This window comes from Periophthalmus magnuspinnatus, chromosome 3 (assembly GCF_009829125.3).
Source record: "Periophthalmus magnuspinnatus isolate fPerMag1 chromosome 3, fPerMag1.2.pri, whole genome shotgun sequence".
In the NCBI taxonomy this organism is placed as follows: Eukaryota; Metazoa; Chordata; class Actinopteri; order Gobiiformes; family Gobiidae; genus Periophthalmus; species Periophthalmus magnuspinnatus.
Window position 1 is genome coordinate 12,625,477 of NC_047128.1, and position 13,843 is coordinate 12,639,319.

The window sequence follows — 13,843 nt, forward strand, 5'->3', positions numbered from 1 at the left end:
ATATTTTCCTATTGACAACAAACATGGCACATTCCCCCAATAACATTTGATTTATGATGTGTGAATCTCTATAGAGACAAAACACAGTTACATACTGCTCTTCTGAACGTGAAACAGCTGATATCAGAGGTGAAAAAGTCATCAAAATGTGTACTCAAGATTAAAGACAATAATTTATGATATTACTTAAGTAGAAGTAAAATTTGTGACTCAAATACTCTTACTCTTCAAATACTTATACTCTTACTCAAGTAAGAGTATAAAGCATTTGGAGAATACTGTTTCGGTACTGACTGAGTAACAGTTTGGATTTAAAATGTATTTAAAATCATCAGTGACTGTAATTGACAGCATTTGAAATCCAAAAACATCTGATATTTCCGAAGAATACACAAAATGTACAAAACAAATCATATCTGAAACACAAATGTTCAAATCATTTCATATTGTCGACAAAAAGCTCAAATCACTTTAGATTTAGGAGCCACAACTTTTACTCAAGTAAGAGTACTGTTACTTCAATACGAATATGACTCAAGCAGAGGTGAAACTATAGGGTCTGAAAACTACGCTGAAATCTATGTTTTCAAAGTTACTCAAGTAAATGTGTTGTCATGATACTATATAGACTCGGTATAGACTTGATACTCTATACCGATTCCGATACCACAATGATAATAAAAAATACTTAACATTTCAAAATTAAATGATAGTATGTTCTTTTATATTCTCGTGTGGCCTTATACCTGTGTAATCCCTCAGTCGTCCAGGTAGATTCCATAGTGGTCCATGGGTGTATGCTAGTTTATGTGGTAGTATTTAGTATCGATACTTGCTCAAATGAGTATCTAGTTTTGATTATAGTTTTAGTATCAATTAGATTCTGATTTTTGATACTTTTGACAATTCTAAGTAAATATAACTCTAATATAATTGAGTGCTGCCCATCTCTGGCTGAGGTTGATGCAAAATGTCTTTTCTTTGTCAATGAAATATTTACCTACAGAGACAAAGCAGTATGTTCAGGAGAGGCTCCCCAGTCTGAACACAGCGTGAGCTACTGCACATCTGTAATGGAAAGTCTCTGCATCAAACTTGTGAATAATTATCAGAGTCTGAAAACAATGCAGAGAAATGATGATGTCATCATTCTGCAGGAAATGAGTCAGTGACAGGAGCACAGCCACAGCCAAAGCATGAGGAGAGAAAGGGAGAGAAAGGGAGAGAGAGAGGAGTAGACAGACAGGAGAGAGAGAGAGAGGAGGAAAGAGGGAAAAGAGAGAGGGAAGAGGAGGCTGGTAAGAGCAGAGGAAGAGGGGAGTTCAGGTCTATTTCTGATCTTTTGACTCTTTCGTACAAAAAAGTGCAAGTGTACATCATTATTAAAGAATGGATAAAGAAAGTGAATATGAGCAAGACACACATGAATTAATTTACACATCTAAAAAGTTTTAGCAATCAAATATGTATCATTTTGTGTGCCCACAGGAGAATCTGCCCTCTACATTTTGACCTGTGTTGCTAGGAAAACCAGATCTTGATCTTGAGTCTTGGTCAGGAATACCTCAGCTGGAGGATTTGACCTATTGTGCATGTTTTGGTTTGATGGGGGAAACACAGACACAGGAAGTACATGTAAACTCTACACAGAAAGACCTGGGCGACCTGGGGACTGAATCCAAAACCTTCTTGCTGTGAGGGGAGAGAGCTAACCACACTGTGCCATAGGCGTAACTGAAGAATATATTTACTAGGGGGAAGGACAAACTAGCCCTGAGTGTATTTTTGGTTAAATACAATAGTTATGAATGAGCAGGCCTTCTGCATATATAAAGGTGAGCCATATGGAGTGTAGTATTACAGATATACAAGTGTAAGTCCCAGAGCCTTATAGAGAGCGCAGTCTGGTTAACCCTGTGCCTGCTGTGTGTCTCGTGTCATATCTCACCTCCCCTTTAACAGTGACCTAATGGGGCCGCTCTATTTCAGCCTCTCCAACAAAAGCATCTTTATCTGAACAAGAGGCCTGAGGTTTGAACTGGGACCAATCAGAGACAAGAGCAGAGAGGGGGGGTGGGGAGTGTTATTATAAAACGCATTACAGTAGTTACTAAAATGAGATACAGTCTAAGCAGTGCTCGATCAAGTACTCAGTTTTGTTGATTAAGTAAAAGTACAGATATAGAAGCAAAAAGTTACTCACGTAAAAGTATCACATGATAAAATCTACAATCTACTTAAGTATATATGTATGACAATAAGCAGGTGAAAGTGTCACACCTGGATCTCCGGACGCCTCGGGTTTTACTGTAGTTTTACAGTTTTACTGTAGTTTCAGTGAGCTATGATTATTCTGGGGATAAACACTGGTTTAGGTGAGAGGGATTGTTAGGACTCTACATACAAAGTATTGGTACTGCATTTATAAAGTTGCACTATGTAACTTTGATCCACAGTATGGTATTAAACTATCATGCATTATTGTGTGTGTGTATGTATGTATGTATGTATGTATGTATGTATGTATGTATGTATGTATGTATGTATGTATATATAATATATATATATATATATATATATATATATATATATATATATATATATATATATATATATATATATATATATATATATATATGTGTGTGTGTGTGTGTGTGTGTGTGTGTGTGTGTGTGGGGTGGGTGTGTGGGGGTGTGTGTGTGTGTGTGTGGTCGCATACATGCATTATTGCGTGTTTGTGGTTGCACAGTCCATTATTGTGTGTTTGCGTGGTTGCGCACGTGCATTATTGTGTGTGCCTCGTCCTGCACATTCATTATTGTATGTGCGTGGTCGTGCACGTGTATTACTGTGTGTGTGGTCGCACAGGTGCATTATTGTGTGTGGTCACACACATGCATTATTTTGTGTGTATATGTGTGTGTCGGTGGTTGTGTGTTTTTATTATGGTGTGTGTATATGTGTGTGCATTTATTCCAATTCTGGATGACAGTAGCTCAGTTGGAGTGTTTGTTCACTGATCCAAGGGTTGGCTGTGCGATTCCAGCTCCTACAATGAATGCCGCCATTGTGTCCTTGGGCAAGACACTTAACCCACCTGTATGTGAATAGGTGAGTGGTTCCTTGATGTAAAGAGCTTTAAGTGCCTTGAAGGTGCAAAAGTGCTACATAAAAAAGTGACCATTTACCTTGTGACCTTTTTTGTGTGTTTTTACAAACAATAACATCTCCATGAAGATAGACCATCAGAATAAGTAGCATGGAACACTTTTTAAGTTGTAAGTCAATATTAAGATTTACAAAAAACAAACAAAATAACCCACAATAAATATCTTTAAGATGCCTCACCACATTTATATGCAATCAAGCTGGGTTAAATGCCTTACCCAAGCATACAATGACAGGATACAATGACAGTATGGACATGATAGAACCGCCAACCTGTGTGATGCACCTGAGCCACGCCCACCTCCCTTATCCCTTATAAAGTGTGAGGAGAGGTGCAGGTGGTTGTCAGGGGAGGAGAGCTCTAATAAAACATGAATTGAACACACAGATCAAACATGAGCACAGCTGCTCAGACTTAATCACAGATCACACTTAAAACTCTGATGGAGGAGATGAGGTTTAACAGCTCAGGGAAACAGGAAGTCCCAGCATATACGCATGCGGAGAGGTTTGGAGACAGAGCTGGAGGTCTGTGTAATGTAATCAAATCATTGCACAATAAAGATGAAAAATCTGCCAAAGACAACAAGCAGAGGGAGCTCAGGCCTCAGCCAAGACACATGCTCCTCCTGTCACAACATCCCATCCACAAAACACTGCGCAATATATTAAAGAGGGGGTAGTATGCTAAACTGACTTTTTAGAGCTTTCTGCCATGTTACAGCAATGTTCCCTCAAGAAAAACATGCCTCAAGAGGTTTTATCTCACCCATGCACATTTACGCAATCTATTGATCTCTCCTAGGCCCTAATCGAACCCTCCTTACATTTAGCTGTGAGATCCTGTCCAATACTCAGCCCACGTCTACGTCAGCCATGCTCCCACACGACCATTTTTCATAAATACAAAAGCAGGATACAAAACAATACACTGCAACTTTACAAATCTGATGCGATGTGCAGTAGTTTCAGTAGTGGGAGGCTGATTGTGTTGTGAGAGTGTTCTGAAGGGGGAGTGACTTCTTATGACTAAGGTCAGAAAAAGACTCTAGGAAATGAATGTAATGTTCCCACATGGCATGAAAATGTGTGCACGTGCATTATTGTTTATCTGCGTGTGTGTGTGTGGTCGTGCATATGCATTAACGTGTGTGTGTGGTCGTGCACGTGTATTATTGTGTACGTGTGTGTGTGAGTGGCCATGCAGTGCATTATTGTGTGTGTGTGTGCTTGTGGGTGTGTGTTTGTGTGGGTGCGGTTGTACATGCGCATTTTTGTGTGTATGTGTGTGTGTGTATGTGTGTGTGGTCATGTATGTGCATTGTGTGTGTGTGTATGTGCAGGGGTGTGTGTGTGTGTGTGTGTGTGTGCATGTGTGTATGCCTGTGGTTGTGCACATGCATTATTGTGTGTATGTGTGAGTGTATATGTGTATGTGTGGTCGTGCAAAAGTCTGTGTGTTTTTCTCCCTCAGGTTAAGTATATTTGTGTCTCCTGGTCTGTACACCTGTGTGCACTTAAAGCCTCCTTGTGGCTCTGGGCTCCATGTTTAGGACCAGGGTCTCACCTCTCACACTCGCTCCATAAATCCTCATAAAAGCAGCACTGGGTCGAACTGAAAACTCCATGTTTTATTTTTGTGTGTCATGTCCGAGAAGAGCCTGAGTGCTTCACACAGTAAAAGTGTAGAGACCAGTCATGCTTTTAGAATGAAGAAATGCTAAACAAGGCGGCCTCAGACTGCACTAATGTGAAACTTCCCAACCTACCAAGGCCAAGAGTCACAGAATACAAGACAATATATTAGGTTTGTACTTTACTCCAGGTTTATTTTTACAGCGTAGAAGCAATTGTTTTTGTGAATAATTGTGATTATTACTATGACAAAAACTACTACTACTTAAACTAAAGTTGAGGTGCACTTTATTGTCTGCCTAGGGAAATTTGTCCTTTACATTTGACCCATCCTGTGCTGAGACAACCTGTGAGGAGCAGGTAGCACGTCAGCATGGTCTTGATCAGTGATATTTAGCTAGTCTCGGTCAGGGCAACTTCAGCTACAGGAGTTGACCAATGATGCATGTTTGGTGGTGGATGAAGGAAAACCACCCAGACACATGGGGAGTCAAACCCGTCTTGCTGTGAGGTGTGAGTGCGAACCACTACTACCTCCATGTCAGGAGCAGCTAAAAATGGAGCTCTCATAAATTCCTCTTCAGATTCACTAAAACAAATGTACTCGTGTTTTAGAGCCATCTTTATAAACAATGTTATCTGCACTTTTGGAATGAAGCAATAAACAAAAAGGCTGGTTGAATTTTAAAGATGCAATATAACTTTTCTAGTGGACGTTCTGCTTGTCTCCATAGAGATATTATTTACTTTGCCTGGAAATTTTGATGCTGTGGCATTAAATTTACAAATCTCCATAAAGACGCCACCTGGTCTAATTACAGGCCAGATCTGTCAAAAGGCAAGCCCACTCACTGTGAGAATAAAGGCACTTAAAACACCTGTAGTTTCATAAATACAAGATATAACACCTTCCAGACAAAGCAATAACAGCCCCATGGAGACAAGCAGGTGTTCCACAGTACACATTTAACTTGTTCATTATTTTAATCCTTCAAACAGAAAAGGATATATCTATATCTCTGCATCTGTGTCTGTGTTATTTTAACTGTTCACACATATCAGTATATAGAGTGTGAATGAACAGTTCTTGAGCAGCTCTGGAGCAGACCTGAGTAAGATGGCCGACATGAATCCTCCAGCAGCTGCTTCACATCAGACACATCCTGCTGCAGCCAACACAACCACAGCCCCACACTGTACTCTGAATAAGGTACATCTAAGCCCGCGAGCAAGACACAGAGTCCAACCAGCAACTTCTGAGCCACCTGGCATCACTATGTTTCTCATCAGGACCAATTACAAAGCCAGCACATTCTCCATGGGATGTAAACCACAAATCAAGTGTAAGCTATATTTTCAAAATCAACACCTCTGAAGTACCTCCTCAGGAGCAGTGAGCACCCCAGCGCACTGCTCAGGGACCCATATGGAAGATCCTGAATTAGTCTCGGTCAGGACAACCTTAGCTGGAGGATTTGAGCTATGCTGCATGTTTTGGATTGATGGGGAAAACCGGAGTACATGGAGGAAACTCACTCGGACACAGGGAGAATATGCCAATTCCACACAGATACAGGGAAAACACAGAGGCCACAAGACCTGGGAGTCAAACTCGTAACCTTTTTGCTGTGAAGCGTGAGTTCTAGCCTCAGTCACAGTGCTGTGTTTGGCAGTGTCTGTGGAAATAAATTTCCCTTGGGCACAATACATATCTATGTACCTTAGTTCTGTCAAAACCTGTATTTATATTTATAAATGTGTATTAGTAATCTTTTGTGATGTATGTTTTAAATTTAGACAAATTACCTGAGATCCAAATGGCACAAAAATATTACAGGGACTGAAAAAATTGCAGATTTCTGCAGAATCAGTGAGCAGAGCACTAAACTTAGTCTGAGGTAAGTTTTTTTTTCTCTAAATGATAGGTGACCAATGAGCTCCTTCTTTTCATATGCATCATTGAAATAAACACATCTAACATGGCGACCAAACCTAATCTACTGTTTTTCCATGACACAAGTGAATAATCAGAATTCAGAGTGTATTCCTCACAGAGCCATACCTCATTCATAATAATGATGATTGCACTAGCTCCACATACTTGGGACTCTGCAGTCACTTCTGGCCCAGGGCTCAAGTCTCTGTGTTACTGATGTTTAACAATAGATGATGCAACAAACGTGCAAGACTCAAACCAAATGAGATTCTGGTCCGGTCATGGATCAGAGCTGGACTTTATAAGGTCTGACATAGTTTAAAAGAGGTCACATCCCACATTCTTAGATGTACATGTGCTGCAGTAGGGTTCAAGTGGGGTAAGATGAAGTACATGAGGCAGCCTCGTAAACTATTCTGGCCCAAGAACTTTAACAGATGAACACACTACAGCTAAATAAAACTGTTGTTCATGTCAACTCCAAGCATTGTCAAGGAAACACTTTACATTACGGCGATGGTTTAAAATACGCAGTCTAGAGTAGGGATGCACTGGTCCGATACTGAGATCAGATATCGGTGCTGATATCGAACATTTTGCTAGATCAGATATTGGATTACAAATATTAAATTCAATCGATATCCAGGTTGGACGTATGAACTGATGTAATAAGACTATTTACTCCTCATAGTCGGTCTAGAAAGTCTCATACTGTTTGAACTTGTATTTACACAGTTATTCTGTAGTCACTTGAGGGGTAAGTAACAGCTAACACATCTGGATTGGTTTAGTCTTATTTTAAAGGAAAAAATGTCTAATATTAGTTCCTCCATTGGTATTGGTTGATATCGGGTATCGGCAGAATGTATTTGGGTAACATGCTACTGAAGTAAGAATATCTTAAAGAGAAACTGTTGGAAGTAACATCTGATTTATAATTTAAACTTAACGTAATGTGAAGGACAAAACATGAAATAATGAGCAAAATCTGGTATTTTCAAAGAGACACAAAAATGAGCCAAACTGAATCATATCTGAAGGAGCTGCAAGAAACTCAAATGTTCAAATCATTTCATCTTTCCGACATAAAGTTCAATTTACTTTAGACTTACTCACAGTGGGAAGAGGAAGCACAACTTTTACTTACTGTTACTTCAGTAAAATATAACTTGAGTAGAAGTAAAACTATGCTCCTAGAAAAGAAAAGATTTTGGTCGATTTAGACTCTATGTGGAGATGCTGAAGGTAAAGCTCTTGGCTCTTAGTGTTGGGGCTTCTTTTTGGTTTACACAAACTCATTCTGTTTTTTGAAAAGTGTTCACGTGCTTACCTGTGCCTGCTGGCGGCGCGTGTCCCGTGCGCGTGCCCATTGGAGTACAGGCTGTAGGCTGTGCGCATCGGGAACGCGCTCTTGGCATGTCCCTGTCCCGGAGCGCACGAGCAGGTCCAGAGCGCGAGCAGCAGCGTCCACAGCGCGGCCATCCTCCTCCCGCCCGGACCCGCGAGACAGGGAACCGGGACCAGCGCGAGGACAGTGGCGCGAGGAGTCAGGGAGCTAGGGGCGCGAGGGCCTCTGTCAGCCGCGGCGGGACCCTCCCAAACCCTGCTCCATCGACCACTCTCACTCGGGCGTGCGCATCCAGATGTGCCAACTCCTGCTCCAAGCGCAGATCAGCAAACTCAAAGCAAACCAAGTCCAAACCAGGTCCGAATCGGTCCAGTCTAAAGTCCACGCGCCTCGAAAGTCCAGAGGTAAAGATGCAGTGGTACCGAGAGCGCAGCGATCACAACTTTTGTCATCTGCGCGCGGAAACAAAAGCGGTTGCGACAGAGTGAGGCGAGCCCAGCTGCTCCGGAGCAAAACTTTTACTCCACCCCGCCCCCTCTCTGCTCTCTCCTCTACCTCACTTTCTCCTCCTCTCCTCCACCCCCTCTCTCTTCTCTCTCTCTCCTCTCACTCTCTCTCTTGCTTCTACCTCACTCTCTCCTCCTCTCCTCTGCCCTCTCTCTCTCCTCTCACTCTCTCCCTCGATTCTACCTCACTCTCTCCTCCTCTCCTCTGCCCTCTCTCTCTCCTCTCCCTCTCCCTCGATTCTACCTCACTTTCTCCCTCTCTCCTCCACCCCCCTCTCTCTCTTCTCACCCTCTCTCTTCTCTCTCTTCTACCTCACATTCTATTCTCCCTCTGCTCTCTCCTCTACCTCACTCTCTCTCTGCTTGGCACCCCTCTCTCCTCTCTCTCTGTCCTCTCTGCTACCTCACTCTCACTTCTCTTCTCCTCCACGCCCCTCTCCCCTCTCTCTGCCCTCTCCTTTTCCTCACTCTCCCTCCTCCGCACCCCTCTCTCTCTCATCTCTCTCTCTCTCTGCCCTCTCCTCTACCTCATGCTCTCCTCCTCTCCTCTGTCCCCCCTCTCCCCTCTCTCTTTCTTTTTCCCTGTCTCTCTGCCCCTCTTCCCCTCCCTCCTTTCCTCCGTCCACCTGCACTGTGCTCTGCTCTCCGGGCTCTGTAAGGCTGGTCTGAGTAAAATGGTAGTTAGAGTATTAAACATTATTGGACAGTGGGGAGTTTTAAATTTAAAATACTTAAATGCCCATGTACAAAATGTGTGCTCTATAAATGTTTTACAGTGCATGACGCTAAAGAGTGGTAGGCATATTCTGTCTGATTTATTTAAAGGTGAACTATGTAACTTTTCTGGTGGAGGATCGCCTTCCGCTTGTCTCCATGGAAATGGTTTTGCTTTGCCTGGAATGTTCCACAGCATAGCATTAACTCTATATTAATCAAAAGAACTAATCTCAGTAAGAATCAATATTTTTCCAATGTATTTTTAATACCTGATTCTAGTTTGATAATGCCGTACTGTGGAACACGCACTTTTCCACCTTCATGGCACTCGAAGCACTTTACATCAACGAACCACTCATCTATTCATTCACCAATGATGCTTATGTTAAGAGTGGGATTCGAACCACCAACCTTCACACTCTACCAACTGAGCTACTGTCACCCCAGAAAAGTGACTCAGTGCATCTTTAGTAGTATTTTTCCTGTGTGCTTCTCCAAAATCACAGCCTATTTCTCAACAAAAGCTGCACACTGCCTCACTCACTAACCTGAAGGTTGGGGGTGCGATTCCTCCTACCAGCGTCGTGTTGTGCCTTATAAGCCACAGATCTCTGAGGTCCGAGGGAGACTTAAAACCAGGTGGACAAGGCCTTCTCTGTGGCTGGCCCTAAGCTCTGGAATACATTGATTTGAAATATGTTTTTTTTGTTTTGTTTTTTTTTTTGTTTTTTTTTTTATGTCAGATGCCCTCCCAGTTACCCAAAGAGTATGCTGGTATATGTTTTTCCTTAGAGTATGCTGGTGTAACTTTTCCCAATATATGCATTACTAATTGACATTTTCAGCCGGCTTTGTTGGTGGTTAAACGCTCCAGTCCATAAATATCTGCAGAGTTCAGAGGGGTCCTCAGGTGTCTGTAAAGCTCTGTGGCCCTGGGTTCAAAGGTCATGACCCCAAACAGTCTGTAAAAGAGGAGCACGTCGGAGGAGGGCAGGTCAATGTCATCTGCCCCCAGCGATGTCCCCATGCACACAGGGAGGGAATCAGGGGCTGGGGTAGAAAGAGGGGGTAGTTATAGAACATTTTAATAAACATGCTCAGTAGAAATAAGTATTATGTAAAGGTTCTGTAGTGCTACTGCAATGTTTTTACTGCCTCCTAATGTTGGGGGCAGGGACCAGGGACTTTATCTGTCGTTATCTGAGGTAACCTGTAAAACTGAGGTAACTTGTGAAACTGTACGATTCAGAGTACTTTTCTAGCAGCATACTTTTACTCCTACTACCTACTGAAAGTTTTAGTTACTCTTCCCATTGTGAGTAAGTCTAGTGACAAAAGCTTTATGTTGACGATATTAAAAGCACACCATGTAACTTTTCTGGAAGCATCCACCACCTGCTTGTATCCATGGAGATGTTTTTGCTTTTTCTGGAATGTATGTCTTTAAGCTTTTATCAATCTCATCACAATCAGCATGCATCCTGCTAATGAAACTACTGCACATCACACTAGGTTTGTGAAGTTGTTGTGTACAGTTTTGTGTCACGTTTTTGGATATTTATGGAGAATTGTCATGTGGGAGCATGGGTGACGTAGATTTGTTTAAACAAGGCCCAAGAGAGATTGATAGATTACTCAAAAATGGATGGCATCTAAAACCTCCTCAGGCATGTTTTTCATGAGGGAACAATGTTATAACATGGTAGAAAGCTAAAATAAAGTTGATTGTGCATAATACCCCCTCTTCACCAGTGCATTTAGTGGCAGACTTTATAGCCCGGAGGCCATGACTTGTATCTGTTTTATATTAGTCTAATTTTAGCCTGAGTTATGAATGCTTCGTCGTTATAAAGCTGTCAGATCTTATCTATGGTGATTTTATTACCCACACACAAAGGCGAGATCACAATCAAAGGCCGCGTACCGGGGCGCAGTATTTTTACAGAGACTCAATCCTAGTTTGGAAATGTGACAGAGGCTAAACTACTGCTACTACTACTTGTACTGGTACTGCTGCTGCTGGCTTGCTGCTCTAACTAGTACTACTATGATTACTGCTGCAGCTACTACTATAAATACTTCCACTACACTACTGCATACTATATTACTACCAATTTTACTACTAATACAACTGAGCTACTCATACAACTCTTACTGTTACTACAGAAGTTGTCAAAGGTATCAAAAATCACTAATTAATACTAAAAATATTAAAAAGGATCAAATGTGAGTAGTTTACTACTATTACTACTACTACTACTACTACTACTGCTACTGCTGCTGCTGCCACTACTACTACTACTACTACTATTACTACTGCTGCTACTACTACTGCTACTTTTCTTTGACAATGTATAAATCCAGCCTGCAAACACTTCTATTTAGCTGTGCATATGACTGAAAGGTTTTTATTCTACACTTCTCTTGTGTTCATTTTATGATGATTATTTATGATTATTTATGATTTGTTGTATTATGATTTTAATGTCTTTCTTCTTCTGTTCTGTAAAGCATTTTGAATTACTTTGTGTACCAATTGTGCTATACAAATCAACTTGACATGCCTTACCACCACTACTACTATTACTACTGCTGTTACTATTACTACTACTACTAGTGCTGTTGCTACTGCTTCTTTTGTCATCTGCTTTGCTATAAAACTCTCAGCACTACTTAATACTGCCTATTATCACATAACAACTGCTACTACTGATTCTACTACTTCTGGCTCATCAGGAGTTAAGGGTGCTATTTAATTATTGCTTCTTTTTGCTTCTCAAAACTAGTGATATTCAAAGTACATTAGTGAACCCCAAAGCTAAACTATGACCTCATCATTTAAACGCAAGCTGAGAGGGTGTACTGACATATCTGAGGTTAAAGGCAGATCCTGTGAAGTATTGTAAATATAAATAGCTGTTTGTTATCAGGGCAGGAGCAGCAAACATCCTGTGAGTGAATGGGCTGAGGATGTCCCATATCAGAGCTTTAACTAAGTCAAGGTGACATGACTGACAGGAGCAAATTGGACAGGTGCAAGGGGAGAGGGAAGGAGTAGTGACAGGAGCAGTAAGCCTCCTGTTAGTGAATGGGCTGAGGATGTCCCGTATCAGAGCTTTAAATAAGTCAAATGACACAAGTCACACCACTTCAAAGACAAGAACAGGGGTCGGATGGGAGGACAGAGGAGGAAAGAGGAGGAGGGAGGAAAGAGGACGAGGGAGGAGAGAGGACGAGGGAGGAGAGAGGAGGAGAGAGAAGGAGGGAAGAGGAGGGAGGAGGATGGAGAAGGGAGGAGAACAGAATTTACAGTTTTGATAAAGTTAATTGCTGCTTATTTCTGCCTTCGTGGTTTTAGCATGTTATTTATGTTGTGTCAGTACAGTCTGCATGCAGGGGAAGTGTACGTTCTCTTCACAACCGTGGTTTATGGTGTCTCAAGTAACTCTCAAATATGTTGGAATTATGTTGGAATGAAGGATTATGTTATTGTTAGTAACTGCATTTTAGTATTTTCTCAGCACTGCATTATAATACTGTGTTCATTAATATTGTAATGTTTTTTACAGTAATGGAAGGGCTGACCCGTCCACTAATGCTATCTATGCTGTGCCAACTTTGGTCTGACAGAAGAAGAGCAGAGAGCACAGGTAAGTCCAAACAAAGACCAGGTGAGGGGCCAGAGGAGGGGGACAGGTTTCACATCTGCCCTCTACGGATGAAAAAACCCCAAAACAAACTTAAAAGTCTCACCCTCAAGTCGAAAAGATCAGATTTAAAATAAAGACTTTGCATATACTATGGGCCTCGTATCTATTTCTACTGTTTAATTACACAAATGTATTACAAATATGTTCTCAACACACCTGACCTCTGCTATTTCTACACTTACTTGTATCATATGAAATTTTGCAACCAATTCTGTACTTCATTCGGGCCATTTCCAGCTGTTTCGCTCCTCTTTGCTCCTCTTTGTCCCATAAAGCACTGCTCCTGCTGTGGAAAGTTCAGCTCTGTCTGAACAAAGAGCGTCCATGTTGAAAAATGATTTGGAAAAACACATCTCCCTCCCCCTGCTCTGTGTTATTGATGACACTGTGTGGATCTACAGAGTACACCATTGACTGCATATATACTCTCTATGGGATAAGAGCACCATAACAGCAGCTGCCCAAACTGATACCAACTTTTCCTGTTTTGGAGCGCCATGGGCGGCACTCAGTTACATTTACAAACTGTACTTTTGGAGTCATTTTCAGACTGCATACTTTTGCTTCTATTTGAATATTCTTACTTGAGTAAAAGTTAGGGTTCTTCTTCTCACTGTGAGTACATCTAAAGTGACTTTATGTTGACAATGTGAAATGATTTGAACATTTGTGTTTCTTGCAGCTTCTTCAGATATGATTTAGCTTGATTTTTGAGTCAGTTTGAAAAAAATGACATTATGTGCAGTATGTGATATTTTCTTCTTCAAATCGAATTAACTTAGATTAAATTAGATGTTACGGCCGAACAGTTATTCTTTAAGTT

At 41.4% G+C, this 13,843-nt stretch overlaps 1 protein-coding gene across 1 annotated transcript in view; it reads right to left on the minus strand.

The window, feature by feature from the left end:
* The window catches only part of LOC117393795 (EMILIN-1-like), a 42,949-nt gene extending 34,346 nt beyond the window's left edge, over positions 1–8,603 (minus strand). The window contains exon 1 of the mRNA XM_055232194.1: positions 8,070–8,603. Coding sequence (XP_055088169.1) covers positions 8,070–8,221 — 152 coding nt within the window. The 5' untranslated portion in view covers positions 8,222–8,603. The remainder of the gene's footprint in view (positions 1–8,069) is intronic.
* Positions 8,604–13,843: the final 5,240 nt, after the last annotated feature.